This window comes from Dysidea avara, chromosome 6 (genome assembly GCF_963678975.1).
Source record: "Dysidea avara chromosome 6, odDysAvar1.4, whole genome shotgun sequence".
Classification (NCBI taxonomy): domain Eukaryota; kingdom Metazoa; phylum Porifera; class Demospongiae; order Dictyoceratida; family Dysideidae; genus Dysidea; species Dysidea avara.
The window spans coordinates 26,713,248-26,731,828 of record NC_089277.1 but is presented as its reverse complement, the minus strand read 5'-3'; the positions used below and the strand labels follow the sequence as shown (position 1 = coordinate 26,731,828).

The following is an 18,581-nucleotide window of genomic DNA, read 5'->3' as shown; positions in this document are numbered from 1 at the left end:
TGTTGGTGAAAAAGCTAACTCAGTTAACTTGTGTACTCTATTTGTAACAGCTGCTACTAACCATAAATACTTCCTCTGGATATCTCCAGCTTTGTTCAAAACAGATGTGTGTCTCATTTCTTCAATTAAGCATATACCTCTATGTATTCCACACCATTGGAACAATACAGCTTGTATGTGACTGATGTCTCTTTACAGATATTGATCATAAAATAAAAGACACTACACTGGAACATGTTCGCATTGGTAAATACTGTAGCAGCATTCACACTAGAGGTACGTAAGTATGTGAATATTTCTTGGAAATGAATACACACTATTTCATAATGTTGTCAAAGGCTCACCTATGAACTAGTACATTTAAAACACACAGCTTTTACAGTATCTATTACTATTGTTTGTACACTACACTGTAGATGCTGTACCAGTACAGTTGGCTAAACAGCCAACCAATGGGATTACCTACTTCAGAGCTGTAGCAAGCATCACTTCACTACCTGATGAACTGAAGATTTATGTGCCACTTTTCTGTAATGTCTTAACACAGTAAGTATATAGGTGGTAGGACCAGATTATTATAGTTCTTAGCATTGACAGTTAAGACCATTGAAAGTGTTTGTGTTTAGTAATATCTCTATCTTCAGAGCACAATAATTATATGTAATGGAATACTGTTGAGGTTATGCACACAACTGACCTGATCATCAAGGTGTCCATTTTTCAAAAGTACCCTGTTTGAGTTCTGAAAGTACATAGTCTTCAGCTGGAGTCTTTATGATCAATGATCTATACAGATGATTATGTTTATCATTTCAACCTTGGGGGATTTTAACTTGATTATTACAGAGACAGCCTCTGTACATGTGTCTGTGTAAACATCATACAGACTTCACAGAGTGGCATGATTTAGACACTTGTGTGGTATCACATGTTTACCAGTATGTGTACACTATAGGATGGGAGCAGGTGATCTAGTTTGCCCAGCAGGTTGATCTGTACACTGGAGGTCTCAACCTATCCCCACACATTTGTTCCCACCACTCCAATGAACTGGGCTATGAACAGGTATTACTAATGTACAATATCTGTTGGATTTTCTGTTGTTTGTATCACACCAAAATACTATCACCTCTTATCTATAGTCATAGAGTAAAGAGCCTGCATTTTGAGACCTGTTACATTTTGTGATCAACAAGTTTAGTACAAAGAAAACTTTGCAAGCTACAGTTTACGTATTTTATACCATTGTATGCAGTGTAACCCCTTTCATGGCTCTAAGGTCTTCTCATTATAAAAGTGTTCTGATTTCAGGTGCTAAATGTAGATTATGTACGTATGCTAATACTAATGAAACCATAGTGAAGTGCCCTGGTTATCAAAATGTCCACCTATTCAAGGTGTCATCCACTGTATTAAAACAAGCTACATGGCTGAATTAAGAGTACCAAATGTCTGAACAATCAAGTACCAATGCTATTAGTGTTGCATAGCTAGATGCATCATATAAGGTTTCACTACGCATGTTTTGTTACAGGGTATTGTATTCAGCTCTTACTGTCTGGACAGACACATTTCTCACATGTTCTCACTGTGGAATGATGTGTTTTTGAAGTCCGTACAGTAGTATTCAGCCTATACATGAGTGTGCTTGAATGTTGTTGTGTATGTATATCCTGACACACTACTGTGTGTAGTTTGTACCTCTGGATGTCACTACCTGATGAACTGAAGATTTATGTGCCACTTTTCTGTAATGTCTTAACACAGTAAATCTAGATATATGTAGTAACACCAGATTATTATAGTTCTTATTATAGTGAATAGCATAGGCAGTTTATATGGTTGACAATTAAAACCATTTTTGAAAGTGGTAATGTCTGTATCTTCAGTTATGTTCAATGAAAATTAAGCACACAATTGACCTCAATTATGGGCTGAGTACAGATGACATGTTTATCATTTCAACACTTGGGGGATTTTAACTTGGTTATTACAGTGACAGCCTCTGTGACTGTCTGTGTAAATATGTGACACTTGTGTGGTATCACATGTTTACCAGTATGTGTACACTATAGGATAGGAGCAGGTGATCCAGATTACAGGCAGTCCACCCAGCAGGTTGATCTGTACACTGGAGGTCTCAACTTGTCCCCACACATTTGTTCCCACCACTCCAATGAGCTGGGATTTGAACTGGTATTACTATTGTGCTATATCTGTTGCAGGTTTTCTGTTGTTTGTGTCACACCAAAATTTCTCACCTCTTACCTATCTATCAGCCATTGAGCAGTGAACCTACTTTTTGACATTTTGTGACCAATACATTTGTTGCAAAAAAAATTACAAGCTATACATATAATATTATGCTGTTGTATGTAGTGGAACCCCAGCTCTAAAATCTTCTCAATAGAAAGATGTTCTGTATTTCAGGTACATATCTAAATGTATACTAATACAAATGGGACCATGGTCAAGTGTCCTGATTATCAAATTGTCCACCTTTCAAGGTGTTATCCACTGTATTACAAACTACATGGCTGAATTAAGAGTACCAACTGTAAGGACAATGGTGTTTCCTTTCTCATGTTGGATCAATCTTTGGAAATTTACTATGGCTTAGAATTTTTGTGGTATCACTAGCAGTCAACTATATATAGAATGCTATTTTTAGTATGTTTAAATATAAGCACTGCTACTATATAAAGTATACTCTTATGCTATCAGTGTTGCATAACTTGTATCATACAAGGTTTCACTACATACATTTTGTTACAGGGTATTATTATATTCAGCTCTTACTGTCTGGACAGACACATTTCTCACATGTTCTCACTGTGGCATGACGTGTTTTTGAAGTATGTAGTAGTCAACCTATACATGAGTGTACTTGAATGTCCTGTGTATGTATATAGAGTAAGTACCTATGTACATATAATATGTATGAGTAGACAGCACAATTAGTGATTCATTTCATAAACTCTTGGTGTTAGCTTCGTCTGTATTTCTCTATTTTCCTTATAATGTTGACTCACACACACACACACACACACACACAGTTTTAACAAATCACATATACACCAACTACTTATCAATATTACAGTCCAGACCTACAAGACTTGAAGAGACTACAGACCCCCCCCTACCATAGACTCTGGTTATTAGGCGTATGCGCTTATAATTTTCAGAGAAATTGTTTGTGAAATTTACTATGCTTGTTAAGCACATGCGCTTGTAAATTACGATAAGGAATTTCTGCTAGAAGGAAATTAGTTGTGCCCACTACAGTTTTCAAGCGATTTGAAAACCAGATAATAGTTCGCTTCAGTCGTGGAAACGGAAATCCTTAGAAGTCAGGTAGCAGCTACAGCTATCATTATTACAGACGGCAGTATCTGCTAGACACAGGCCTGGCGAGGCATTGAGTGTGCTGTGACATGTCTGATTCATTCTGACAACAATTCTACATAGTACATGGTGGCAGAGGCAATTTCAACCATATACGCTTAACAAACAGATGTCTAGTACAAGTCTACCATATGCGTTTAACAGGCAATATGCGCTTAATAACCATGTGCACCTAATAGCCGGAGTCTATGGGTATTAAGATGACAGCCAACAACATGGCTCTTAGTGTGGCAGATAATGGTCACAGATTTGCAATTAGTCCCCTAACACCCACCAGTGTGTTGGGTGAAATGTTTAGTGGAATGAAACAGGTATTATAGTAACTCTAAAAAATTGACAGAATGTAAAATGTGACCAAATTTTGGAAAATCAACCATATGGGCACATTTGACATCTAAAATATTTAATGACCAAATTTTGGAAAATTACCCATATGGGCGCATTTGACACCTAAAATATTTAATGATTAAATCACAAATCTTACATTGCAAATATACTTGTTAATGGTTGTAAGCTATTCTCAATACCTTAAATTACAAGAAAATTCTTGAAATATTTTTAAAACTGTGCCATCGTCTTATTAGCAACCCAATAAATTTGAAAATTCTAATTATTTCATGCATGCCCAAATGGGTGATTTTCCAAAATTCAGTCACAATTATTGATGTCGTTACTCTTTTATTGTTCACTCAATACGTTGCCATAGATCTATTATCAGTTCAGAACTTTTCTCTCTAAATTTCTATGGAATTTATGGATTTACAAAAGATTTTTACATAATGTGGGGATATCCTTGAAGAGTAAATGGTTCAGGTTTGGCTTTGTTATGTTCTACCATCGTTCTGTAATTACATTATGGGTTTTTGCAGTTGATGAAAATCACTGAACTATTTGCAATAACTAGGTAACTGGGACCTAGGACTAGTAGAGAATATACAAGAAATACTTTTAACACTTAGTAAAGAAAACCACATAGTTTACTCCTTGTTTAATCCGTATACTACTATTCTTGCTCTATTATGGTTGTATACAATCACTGGACTGTACTGGTGGACTGGACTGGTGGACTGGACTACTGGACTCAGTTTTTAAAAAAAAATTATTGTTTTTATTTATTGTTTTTATTTTCATTTTATCACATATTTTGGCAACTGGTTGTAGCTATATATTGCTACATTGAATGTAAAATATGCAGGTGAATCTGTCTACTTGGCACTGTTCTGTTATCTTAGGATTGTGCATGCCAGACTTGTCAACGTTGCCCAGTATGTACAGAGGTTCTAATAGTTCTTGCATGTCAACAAATCTAAAACAGAAGTCACATGCAATAATTATAGTTTAAAATGAATCAATTTGATTGGTTGAAATCTTGTGCACATGATTTCGCTTGTTATTGCTGTTGTGCAAATACTTTAGAATCTTTGTATCAGCTATGGAATAACAAGACAGTTAACTGTCACCACTTAATTTAGCTCACTCCATGACTATAACTTGTAGGATACATGGTCACTACAACACTACTTACACATGTACTGTATGGTTTGCACTTCATGATAAGACAAATGGTAGTCGTACAGCAGACATTATGCCAAGAGAGAGAATTGCAATCACACCTTTTTTTGTGTATGGGTTTCTTTATGTGTGGGGGAGTAGTCTAACTACATGAGACTAGCGTACTTGAAACCAGTTGCCCAAATATTTGGTTTAAAAAGGGAAAATACTTGAGTCCAGTAGTCCAGTCCAGTCCACTAGTCCAGTCCAGTGATTGTATATAACCCTCTATTACCATATGCCTCAATATTATCAATAATAGATATGCAACAATATCTGGTCACTTACACTACAGAACATGCTTTCTTTGATAGCAGGACCGACCTAATGTGCAACATTTTATCAAACATTGTTTTGTTCTTACTAATACAATAAATTTTTTTTCTCCTCTACTTTGGCTTGTACAATACATCACATCTACATGTACATATCTTAACTAGTGTGATAGACACTCACACAATTACATTAGTAGCACATGCTAGCACTAAAGGATTAATACAGTTTTGTCTGTTTTCAGTGATCCAGTTGAGTGCATGTAATTTAGTGGTACGTAAATCACTGGTAGGTATGCCATGTGTTTAACTTGATGTAATCTTTTATGTTTAAATGACTTACAATCTTACATACATTGTCAAGATTTTGAAAGATCTTTCTGAGAAAGAAGACTGGGATGATGTCTGTGCTAAAATGACATCAATTGCAGCTCATGTACTTGTGAACACTCAGTTCAGGTATGTATATTTGTACTAAATAAATGCTGTAGTAAAGGGAATTTCTTTTCTACGTAGAATTTTGTATTTTAACTATATGTCTGTTTCCTTACTCAGTGTGCCTGTCTTACAACAAGCACGATTTGCTTATATCCATCCACTGTGTAATCTTGAGTCACACACATTTGTTACATACATTTAGTTTGCATGACAAAGTTACAAACACAACTGTTGTGCTCCTAGATGTGCTCTCAATGCTACTGCTGATGGTATTGAGGTGGCCACAAATGCAATGGATGGCTTCCTAACCTCCATTACTGGTGGGATGGACTGTCTACCATCTTATGTTGAGGTGAGTGATTGTTCTATTAGAGTGTTACTGGATGTTAGATTACTGTGTTTCATGCTGACAAGTCACTATATTGAAATGTATTGTACTGAATGTTCTGGTTTGGTGTTTTCACTTTCTAATGATGGTACTAAAGCTGTCATATCTTAAACAACCTGATTGTCTCTTATTAGAATGATAACTTCATCTCTACCAGTCACAAGTGTCACTATCAACTTCCATTCCCAGTAGTTTCTTCAGTGAAGGGTGTTCACTACACACATCATGATCATGCCAGGTAGTTATTAGGGTCATTAGATCAACATATCACACATTTAGCAAAATTAACTACTGTATCAAGACACACCGTAGTGTGTTGTGCGGCCCAAGAAGCCGGCGCGTAACACCCGTGAGTATATTGACAGGAAGAAAGAAAACGCAATTTTCGCACCTCCGTAGCTCTGTGCTGCCTTGATGAAACAAGACGATTTTTTCTGTGGACACTCCCTCCAACTTCAGTACTCCACATTCCAAATTTGAGCGAAAGCGCTTCAAGCGTTCCCGAGATATGCGACTTCACAAATTGGCTTAGTTTCTTCGTTTTTTTCTTCTTATTTTTCTTCCTCTTTTCGCACACTTACAAAAACTGCTATAAAACGTGAACGCAATATCCGATTGCCTTGAAATTTGGCACACTGAAGGGGGGTATAAAGGCGCATCTCTGTACCAAATTTGGCTGGAATGCGATAAACAGGAAAAGAGTTATGAGCGATTATGCAAGAAAAATAACACCAATATGTTGTCACGCCTACAGGGTAAACCGTATATGGGAAGAAGCTGAAAATCGGTGGGTGAATAGGTTAACTATTGAACCTCAAACCTTTTGCAGTTTGAAAGACATCGAGCTAAAAACCAGGAAGATACAACGAAAAAGCCAACAGTGTGTAACTATTATGCAATGTTATTATATCAGGCCCATGTTTTACCTATAATTGACTACTGTGATGTTGTATGGGTACCTACTAATGTTGGCCATCTTAAGAGACTGGAAAGACTTCATTCACGGTTTTCATCATATGACTCTGCCAGATCTTCTGCATTTAATCTTACTTTAGTTGAACGTCGCAGATTTCATATTGCCATACAAGTATACAAGATCTTAAAAAGGCTATCACCCTCCTACTTACTTTCCACCTTCAGGTCTGCTTTATCCGTCACAGGTCGTGCAGGGCGCAATGTCCATCGTTTGTATGTACCTGCTGTGCGATTAAACTATGGCAAACGAAGTCTATATTATCGTGGCACAACTATATGGAACAGCCTGCCTACCTCAATCACCGAGATGAACTCATTAAATAGCTTTAAGCTAGCTTATTTAAGTCATATTTAGTTAATTGTGTGTATATATGTACCTATATTGTTTTTGTATGCTTGTTCAGGGCACAGCTGAAAAACAGCTTTCGCTGATGCTGTCTCCCTGTCTAAATAACATTAAAAAAAAAAAAAAAAAAAAAATGCAATCGAGATTAGCTAATAAAAACCTACTACTTGCCACGCCTACCAGATAAACCGCTTGAGGTAATGCTTTGAAAATCGCTGTATAGATGGAGTAATCATCGTAGAAAGACTCTTCAATGGTGCCACGGAGTTATAACACGAAATCCAACTTGGTACAGTAGGTGCGAGATCGAGATACTCTAATAGAGCAGTCATCCTAATAGAGCAGTCACCCTGAAGAGAATTCAAGAGATCAGCTACAAACAAGTAACCTGTATAAAGATCAGCTACAAATAAGTTACCCTGTAGAGAGATCAGCTACAAACAATTCACCCTGTAGAGAGATCAGCTAGAAGAAGTTATCTTGTAGGGAGTTCATGCAACTATGGAAAGAGATAGTTCAGCTAGAAGAAATCACCTTGTAGAGTTCAGCTACAAAGAAACTACCATGTAGAGAGTTCAGCTACAAACAAATCACCCTGTAGAAAGATCATCTAGAAGAAGTTACCTTGTAGAGAGTTCAGCTATAAAGAAACCATCAAGTAGAGAGTTCAGCTGCAAACAAATCACCTGTAGAGAGTTCAGCTACAAACAAATCTCCCTGTAGAGAGATCAGCTAACTTGTAAAGAGTTCAGCTACAAACAAATCACCCTGTAGAAAGATCAGCTAGAAGAAGTTACCTTGTGGAGAGTTCTGCTACAAAGAAACCATCATGTAGAGAGTTAAGCTGCAAACAAATCACTTGTAGAGAGTTCAGCTACAAACAAATCTCCCTGTAGAAAGATCAGCTAGAAGAAGTCACCTTGTAGAGAGTTCAGCTACAAAGAAACCATCATGTAGAGAGTTCAGCTGCAAACAAATCACCTGTAGAGAGTTCAGCTACAAACAAATCTCCCTGTAGAGAGATCAGCTAGAAGAAGTTTCCATTTAGAGAGTTCAGCTAAAAACAAATCACCCTGTAGAAAGACCAGCTAGAAGAAGTTACCTTGTGGAGAGTTCAGCTACAAAGAAAACATCATGTAGTGAGTTCAGCTGCAAACAAATCACCTGTAGAGAGTTCAGCTACAAACAAATCTCCCTGTAGAAAGATCAGCTAGAAGAAGTCACCTTATAGAGAGTTCAGCTACAAAGAACCATCATGTAGAGGGTTCAGCTGCAAACAAATCACCTGTAGAGAGTTCAGATGCAAACAAATCACTTGTAGAGAGTTCAGCTACAAACAAATCTCCCTGTAGAAAGATCAGCTAGAAGAAATTACCTTGTAGAGAGTTCAGCTACAATGAAACCACCATGTAGAGAGTTCAACTGCAAAGAAATCTCCCTGTAAAAAATTCAGCCACAAACAAATTGCTCTGTAGAAAGATCAGTTAGAAGAAGTTACCTAGTAGAGAGTTCAGCTACAAAGAAACCATTCTGTAAAGATCTCAGCTGCAAACAAATCACCTGCATAGAATTCAGCTACAAACAAATCACCCTGTATAGAGATCAGCTAGAAGAAGTTACCTCGTAGATAGTTCAGCTACAAACAAACCACCCTGTAGAGAGATCAACTAGAAGAAGTTACCTTGTAGATCGTTCAGCTACAAACAATTCACCCTGTAGAGAGAACAGCTAGAAGAAGTCACCTTGTAGAGTGTTCAGTTACAAAGAAACCACCATGGAGAGTTCTGCAATAAATAAATGTATAATTTAAATATAATTTGTACATTTACTGATAAAATCAGAAAGTACGTTTGCTTCATCTTTTCTTCTTCCTGTAGTAAAGAAAAAAAAGACAGGTTAAAAAAGTCCCAAAGTCGGCCATAGGCCGGCTTTGGGGGTATACAAATACAAAAAGAAATGAAATCTAATCCAAAACAGCCAAGCTGTAAAAAAACAGTGCGGCCCTCAAAAAGGCTATGGTGAAAAAAGATATGAATCCAAGGTGGCAGCCAAGAAATGGCTGTGATGGTAGGTTAATGGTAAAAATTTTAATAACGACAATTCAGGTGAATTTTTGTGCCAAGACCAAGCGGCACAAAAATTCACCTGAATTGTCGTTATTAAAATTTTTACCATTAACCTACCATCACAGCCACTTCTTGACTGCCACCTTGGATTTTATATCTTTTTTCACCATAGCCTTTTTGAGGGCCGCACTGTTTTTTTACAGCTTGGCTGTTTTGGATTAGATTGTAGTAATTGGTGAAACAAAAACTTTGAAGAATGGTTATGCTTCATCACATGTCACTGCACGCTGCACATGATAACGACGGCTGGACATATACTTTAGAGGGGAAAGTTTGGTGAATTAAAGGACAATTTGTCAAATTCTCAAAATTAATGTTTTGTGCTGTCAATTGTTCTACTATACGGTACACATACACTATATTAGATTTCACTTTAATCTGATTTTAGTTCATGACTTTTTAAATTCTGTTATTAGTACAGAGTAACACATGTACACCTACATATCTGATTACATAAGTACATATTAATTGTATATAATACTCACTGATATCTTTCATTATATAGTTTGAGCATTTTAGCAAGACTGATGACAAACAAATATCTCAACAAAGAAATCAGGTACAGTATGTAGTGTAAGAAAAAGATTGAAATTATGAACACTTGTCATTTGATTGTGCTATAGTAATGACATTAGCTAGATACTTTTGAAACTACAGTATACCTATTATACTTTTGAGCAATATTCCTTTTCCCTATTATGCTCCAACAGCGCTCTTAAGAAAATATAGTATCCTGACTGTTTTATTAGAGTATTAATACACCATTGAGTGTTCTATCAGAATATTTTATTATACTGTGATTGTTTTATTAGAGAGTCTTGACCTTCAGTAGCTTTACCCTATCAAGAAACTGTGCTTTACCATGTGTGTCTGAAGTATGTCAATCTGTTTCATGTACAACAAGTAGAGTTGCAGCTCCTCCAATCTCAAAACAGTCTCAATGTTTTTACCAATCCAATATTCCCCAATTATGCAGGCGTAATCCTTGTACATTAGCAGATTGTCGCAGACTGTTAAATACTTTTGTGGAAAACTCAGACTATACAGTCATAAAATTGATCCACCACATGTTCATTATTCAGATCTTATGAACCGTTGCTAACGTTTACACAACCACACCATACACAATGAAGTAGTATTTCTGACTCTTTACTATGTAGTTGTGTAGCCTGTTAACACATACAGTATATGTTTAAAAGTCTATTTAAATGTTATCCTGTTGAGTTCATTTTAGTTGTTTTCTCTTCTTTTAGAGAAAAGGGTGGTGCATATGGTGCAGGGGCTAAAAGTTCAGCTGGTGTATTTTCCTTCTCTTATTGGTATGACTTTGAGCTGAAATTGATTTGGCAAGTAATTATATTTCTAGGGACCCTAATTCTGTGGAAACATTCCAGTCATTTGAGAACTGTATAGACTGGGCCATCAATGGTAACTTCAGTGATCAAGATGTTGATGAAGCTAAACTGGGAGTTTCTTTCAGGTGTGTGTAAATGCAATAAGTGATGCCACCATTGCTTTTGAAAATAAGGTTTTAAACATTGTTTTCAAGCAATGAATGGTGTCAAGTTTTAATAGTCACTGCATCAATATTTTGAGCTAAGATATTAAATTCTATGGAATTTAAAATGTGGTAGTTTAGTTGTAGACATCATGAAAATATAATTTTGAACATTACATAAAGGGTCAGTGCATCATGAAGTCTGCTTATTGAGGACTAATTTCTGTGAATCTGGTTATTCTTTCAAACCTTTTCTAGTTAGGTACAGTGGAATCTCAGTTATCCAGACCCCACTTATTTGGATTCTTGGTTAACCAAATTATGGAAATGACTGCTCTATTAGAGTGGTGACTGCTCTGTTAGGGTATTTGATAATACTGATATTTAAAAAAAAGAAATTCTATAAGCTATTTTAAAGGTTATTTATACAGTTATGAACCACCTCCTGGTCCAAAGTGGATTGGATTACTGAGTTTCCACTGTAGTTTGCTATAAATTTAAGGAATATTTGTACCTCTTGTTTGCAGCTTTACTTACAAAGTTTGCCCCTTGCTAATGTTACAATTTTAGTAGTCAAAACTTCAACTGGTACAATGTGTACGTATGTATGTACTTGAATAATATGGTTCAGCAGCATCGACTCTACCTGATTAAATGGTTACAGACCCAAGGTATATTCAGTATCCTTGGAGAATGACTGTCGAGATTTCAGTTTAGATGGTGTCTTTGTGATCACATCGGTGAACTCATCCAGGAGACCGGAGGCATACAAGTCCTCGTAGTTTCTACTTATGGAAATAAAATATCAAAAGTTAGTTTATATGCAAATAAGCTTGTTTATGTTATATTATATTGGTACAGAGAGTTAATTGAAGACAAAAGAGGAACTCTATATCTGTAAAGACTGTTAGAATTCCTGTAGACTCTGACAATGGTATTGTCAATAGTCAGGTAACTAAGAACTTTATAACTAATTGTATATTGTAGAATATTGGTACCTCTTGTTTTCAGCTTTACTTCCAAAGTTTGCCCCTTGCTAATGTTACAATTTTTTAGTAGTCAAAACTTCAACTGGTGTTTGTGTGCATGTATGTATGTATGTATGCAGTGGCGGATCTAGGAATTTATAAAGGGGGTTTCCAGTTTAGAAGGTGGAGATATACACTGACATGAGATACGCAAAAGTTTGCACTACATCGTCTGGTTTGGTAAGGTGAGACCAAAAAAAAAAAAAAAAAAAAGGTCACAGCCTAGTGACAGTACATAAAATATCTTAAATAACTTGCTACGCACTACTTTAATAGCTACTGCGACTGCTCTATTAGAATATCTCGATCGAGGCGCACGCCGTGTTAATTAAATCATTTAATTGTTACGCAATCATTTTTCAGTGGAAACCTTGAAACCCCCCCAAATCCGCCACTGGTATGTATGCATACGTATACATACATAGAGAATTATTGTATATAGATGAGTACATATATATCATTTTTATAAGAATTTTGTTTAAGTCATACTGTTTGTTAAATACCAGGTCTATTCTCCAGTCAGTCCTGGTAACAAAGGATTAACATTGTTTTTACAAGGAATATCAGATGAACTACAACAACAGCACCGTGATCAACTATTTGCTGTAACCAAAAAATCTGTGATGGAAGTTAATTGCAGCAAGCAGCGGCGGAGGAAGTAGTTGATATGAGGGGGGGGGGCTGGGCTGACCCAGACTTATTTCTATAGTTTGGTAAGGTGAGACCAAAAAAAAAAAAAAAAAAAGGTCGCAACCAACTGACAAGAGCTTTCCACCTCACCAGCTACCATTTCTAGCTGATAAACTACATAAAAATCCTTTTATAGCTCGCTACACACTGACTACTTTATTAGAGTGACTGCTCTATTAGAGTATCTCGATCTTTATCACGGTTTTCAGCCCCACTCCAAGAAAGATAATTTCGGTGTGATATCATTCTGATCATGAGGGGGGCTTTAGCCCCCTAGCCCCCCCCCCCCCCCTTTCCGCCGCCTATGGCAGCAAGGATGGTAGTCATGCTTCTTTATAATGTATGTACAATTTGTTATGTGTACATCTAAGCATTATGTGATATGTATATAAAATGTTGTACATGACAAAATACTGGTACCATTTTATACCAGTTGTGTGTGCTATGTAGATACCTCGGTGATAGTAAAGATTCAATGTCTTCAGCAATAATTGGTCCAGAGAACAACAACCTCATCACTAAAAATGGATGGACTATTCATAATAATAACTAGGAATGATAATGTTTCTGTACTGGCTCTGTGGTGTATTAATTTACAAGTCAGTACACGAAAAAATTTGGAATTTTCAACTAGAGTAGGGACCATAGCACATCGATAAAAAGTACTGAAACAAGTTGGAGTAGTCCATGATATTAGATCACTGTAAAACAATAAGAAGTGTTATATCCCTACTGTGCTCAAGATACCATAACGGAAATGCACAGTATAGGGCCGGATATAACACTTCTTATTGTTTTACAGTGATTTAATATCATGGACTACTCCAACTTGTTTCAGTACTTTTTATCGATGTGCTATGGTCCCTACTCTAGTTGAAACTTCCAAATTTTCGTGCACTTGTTTGTTAATTTTTTTTGGAAATAATTTTATTATGACTGGTGAACCCACGCATACCGCATCTGAAAAGACACCGCGCGCCCCAGCCATATCTATCTCTATCGTCTGAAAAGTGAGGTATCCATTACGCTTCGTTGTCAGCTATGTTCAACCCGTTACGCAGCATTTCGAATCAAGACCTGTTAGAAAAGCACCTCTACAATCCACGCATACCAAAAGAAAGAAATCGTGCCGCACGCCCCAATCACATTAATTATCGTCTGAAAAAGTGAAGTATCTATTATGCTTCGCTGTAGGCTATGTTCAACCCGTTACACAGCAGTACGAATCAAGAACTGTTTGAAAAGCACAGAATAGCCACGATGAAAAATACGGACGATTTTCGTTTCGAAGGGAAGCCATCACGTGCTAGCGCCAAATCGACACCTTTCCCTGTCAGCAAAGATGAATGGGACGCAAAGGAGAACACTGGTAAGTCCATGAAGAATGCATTGTACGTACTGCGGTATGCCAAAATTCACCTGTCGGGCCGAAGCGACGTCGATCAGTGAAGAAATCAAGCCCGTAGCCTTAGCCGTTATCGAGTTACGCTTGTCTGAAGGCATCAGTCAGTCAGTTACTTATAGTCAGTAGAAAATTCCGTTGAATACAAATATTTAAAATTTCCGTAGCAACTTGTTGAAAGCGTTTCGGGTCGACCTGAAAACTTGTTTCGGCTTAGCGGCCTCACCAATACTGCCTCATCGTCGTAAGGGAAAATTGAAGCTGGTTTTTGGGTGATATTGTTTCGTGGGCCTTTGTGGTCCCTACTATGCAGTTATTATCGTACTGTATGATTACTATCGTACTGTATGATAATGCAATTCATACTTACAAGTGTAAATGTATTGTAAGTAACATTGTAGTACTTATCCTATTATGCTGGACAGTGTACATGTAGTGTATTATTAATCATAAACCAAAAGACACACAACGTACTGTACAGCGGAGAGTAAAATTTTATATATCCAAATGCCGAAATGACTGTTCTATTAGAGTATTCTGTCTGCACTGCACTGTTTATATTATATAATATAATTAGCTTAAAAGAATTCCACATGAACTATTACTATCCATACAATGCTTTGGCTGTTGACGATGGTTTTACAGTAAGTCAAGACATAAATTTTTCAAATATTAATAATTGTGCTGATTTTAGGTAGCCCACAATTTTTACTTGCAACAACACTTTTTATAAATCATCAGTGGTTTATATGCATGATTGTAGTGTTGCCAGCTGCCTGTGTATGCAGCTGATTGAGCTGAATAAAGCCCAAAGCAATAAATCGAAAATTGTGTTACATAATTATGATTATATGCTTTGAATGTGTCCTGGCCCACAATAATTAATTGTGCTGTCTTTGTTACGCTATTATACTTTCTGTTGCAAGTGTTGCCATTCCCTATAGCTGTAGATTACTCTAATAGAACAGTCAGAAGGCAATGATCATGACCCAGGATAAAATTAATGAAGGTTCTACTAACAATCTGTACACAAAGCAATATGCATTCTTTGAAGTCTGCTGATCAAAACATAGGATTGTTACACGTTAAAAGCCCTACTAGGCTAGAAAACATTTTTGGACCATTAATTTTACAGTTGTGTAATCATTTTCTTGATACTTTGTTATATGTTATGTTAGAAAAGTGTTACCTTACCTTTGAATGTGGTAGTACTGTATGCTTCACTGTTCATAAGATAATGCGGTCACTCAATAAACTCTGATAAAAGATCAGTGTACTAGGAGATTATTTAAATGACAGAGGCCTTCATGGTACTTTATGTGCAGAACAGCAGAGCCAAATTTGATGTATACTATAAATTTTTGTCAAAGCCATTCAAATTCTATACTAGTCAACCAGGTTATGATAGTAGTGTCCAAAAATTCAACTTGTCTATTCATAAATGATACAATGTTTTAATTAGTGATTGTACATGTACATGTGCAAATTACAGTATGCAGGTATTCAATTACAAAAACCCGATTATGATTCTATTTTTAACTGCAACAGTACAGACTCTATTATTCCAATAGAACATACAGTACATCTGTAGCAAAAATTATTATTCTAATAGTTGTGTTAAGATAATCATATGGGATAGTTGCAGTACAAACATTGTAACACATACAGTATATAATAGACTATTAAATGAATGGACTTCATTTGTCCAAGCAAATTCACTTATGTATCTGAACACTTTGAACTCGTGTACAGATAATGGAGGCCCAACAATAGAACACTCCATAGAACAATATAACACTTCTTTTATTAAATTGTTTCCTAGCATAATTATATTGGTTGGCAGTACTGAGCTACATAAGTATGAAAATTGCATTATTGCTATTCTTGTCAATAATACAATGGTGTGCGTGTGATGTGCTGGGTACTTGGGCCTAGCTTAACAAAGATTGGATACTGCTCAGCTTACATAACTCATAGCAAAAACATTGCTCACCATATCAGAGACTTGATAGAGTACACTTAAAATCATATCATCAATATGAATAGAGATGATGTTATGCGTAGCAAAATCAGCAATGATGCTACTAGTGACTTTGAACCGCAGCAAATATGAAGCTGTTGCTTTAGAAACATGGTAATTAAACTGGACACAACCTTCTTTGATACTTTTAAAATGAAGTGAGAATTTCGTCAAGTCAAAACATGCAGATATGATATGCTCAACTTTTTTCTTAACTTTAATTGTGTATCTTTCTGTATTAACTTTTATTCTAAGCAGGGGCTTAAATTGGTCTTTATTATACTTGCTACACTGAAACACAAGATCTACATCATCTTCTAATGCCAAAGGATCAATTTTATTCAAAAAATCATCAAAGAGTTTTTGAGCTTCTGCACATTCAGCTATCTTGACAACAAAAATTAACAAATCATAATCCAAAATACTACAAAAAATTTTAAGCTTTTTCCATAATGCTTTCTTTGACAAGTTACGCTGACTTGAATTCTTTAGAACCGTTTATCTCGAAACTTCTAATATGCAATTTGGATTGTTTTTCCGAAATCCAGTCATGATTTAGGCACATTCAAACTTTGCATGTAGATAACTATGAATGCTGCAAAAGTTACTAAATATTTACACCATCTATATACCATGCTTTTAAATTTTAATTAAAATACTATATAAAGCAAAGTATCATAAAAAAATGAAAATAATGTACATTTCAATAATACAATTTTGTGAATACAATAGTACATACAGTATGGCAATAACCAGTTAAATTGCACACAACATCACTGATAAAATTATATGATGCAATCTTTGGGTTTGATTTTCATTTCAGCAAACAGTAGAGGATACCATTTATTCAAATATATTGTATTCACGTTTTTATACTGATGATTGAGACGTATGTTGGAGCATGCATTATACCACCATCCTCCAAGAAATCCATTATACTCTTTTGCAGCAGCACAATTTTTGCTCCACCGATCGTTGTCTCTATCGCGAGTTGAAAATCTCATACCATTAATGGAGTGTGTACTAAAGGGGTCGTCTGTAGTTCCAACAAATCCTGATATGGTTAATGGATACTGTTTGGTAGCTACTCCTACTCTAAAATTACTGTATGATAGATATCCTTTGGTTCCATCATTAAACGTATAGTCAATACGCAGCTCCCACTGTCCTTGATTGGTAAGACAATGAATGGCACGCAGGCCATACCAAAATTCTCCAGTGAGGTTACCAAAGCCATCTTCATAATCTACCCAGTCTCTGTTGAAGTCAACGCTTCCATCTTGTCTCCTCTGAATAACTAGCCATCCACCTCCAGCAGTGCTAGCATCGCAGTATCCTTCAGCTTCTAGTTCACAATCTCCACAGAAATTTGTAATATTGTACACATGAGATTTGAGTGATGTAGAGAACTTGAATACATTTTCTTTCCTCTTCCATTAACATACATTGCCATAGGACAGCCATCAACTGCAATCATTCCCAGTAGAAAGACTCCTAAGATCATCATCATGGTAGTGGCCATCAGTTGAAATGTTATCTCCACAGAGCAAATCTCCTTGGATGTTTAGAGTCAGTGCAATGTGCACCTGATCACTACTTTTATACTACTCTGTATTAATTTTGTTGAGTCAGGTATGTAAGTTCTTACTCAGCATGTGAACAAACCTGACAACAATGTGCTGGTTTGGGCATGTAAGCTATATGGTGAATACATGTCTCCAGTTTTAGCACATTGCATGTTGTATTTTACACATTATGTTGTACATATGATACATGTAAATGAAAGTTGATTTTAGCTCAGTATACTAATAGAAACATGCTTTACTTAATTCTGTCCATAAGCAAGTGATATTACCATTACTGTTGGTCTTTCAATTCCAGAAGCACTTTATTGTATGTGATTACTACAAACCAGACTTGTAGTTTTGAATTATCCATATTTTGGAAAACTAGGTTTCACTATTCTGTATACTTATCACCAACTATACAGTTAGTAGCAGCAGAAGCACCAAGCTTTAAGTATGGACTGTACTAATAATAACATGCCATTGAAGTGTGTTGATTTGATATAAAAGCCAAGACTGAGCTCATAATACATAATGAATGCTTGTTACTGGTTTGACTATCAACACTTTGTCAAATCAGCAGGCTCCTGTAATATTCAGAGGAAATAACAAGGAAACTTTGTAAGGTTTCAGGTAAGATGAAGGATAACATTTTGAATGTACAAAAATTACTGTGTGAGAAGGTGCACTAAGACTAACATATCTGTAAAACATTACAATACAGGGGGGGTCCTAAGGGTTCCATCCCTCAATACTGCTAATTACATAAATGCACAGATTTGTAACTGCACTTTAGCTACTAAAATTTCAAATACTGTATACCTTATCAAAAAACATGTAGCTTGTTCTCAATGTACCTATAGCTACCAGCTCTAGT

At 36.1% G+C, this 18,581-nt stretch overlaps 1 protein-coding gene and 2 long non-coding RNA genes across 4 annotated transcripts; all 3 read left to right on the top strand.

Annotated features, from left to right (window-relative positions):
* The first annotated feature begins 146 nt into the window (after positions 1-146).
* Positions 147-975, top strand: LOC136257510 (uncharacterized). Its single transcript, XR_010702045.1, has 3 exons — positions 147-246; positions 417-546; positions 956-975. It is a non-coding gene; the product is annotated as an uncharacterized lncRNA (long non-coding RNA).
* On the top strand, positions 976-3,133 carry LOC136257511 (uncharacterized). Its single transcript, XR_010702046.1, has 3 exons — positions 976-1,065; positions 1,535-1,611; positions 3,101-3,133. It is a non-coding gene; the product is annotated as an uncharacterized lncRNA (long non-coding RNA).
* Positions 3,134-5,599: 2,466 nt separating this feature from the next.
* On the top strand, positions 5,600-11,807 carry LOC136257199 (presequence protease, mitochondrial-like). Of its 2 annotated transcripts, none has more exons than XM_066050269.1 (6): positions 5,600-5,687; positions 5,910-6,018; positions 6,189-6,292; positions 10,007-10,060; positions 10,755-10,981; positions 11,664-11,807. In XM_066050269.1, the coding sequence occupies exons 1-5, from the start codon at positions 5,644-5,646 to the stop codon at positions 10,912-10,914; spliced, it is 471 nt and encodes a 156-aa protein (XP_065906341.1). In that variant the 5' UTR covers positions 5,600-5,643; the 3' UTR covers positions 10,915-10,981; positions 11,664-11,807. The 2 variants fall into 2 exon arrangements, with proteins under 2 accessions (XP_065906341.1, XP_065906342.1); XM_066050270.1 differs by lacking the exon at positions 11,664-11,807 and adding an exon at positions 11,527-11,604.
* Positions 11,808-18,581: the final 6,774 nt, after the last annotated feature.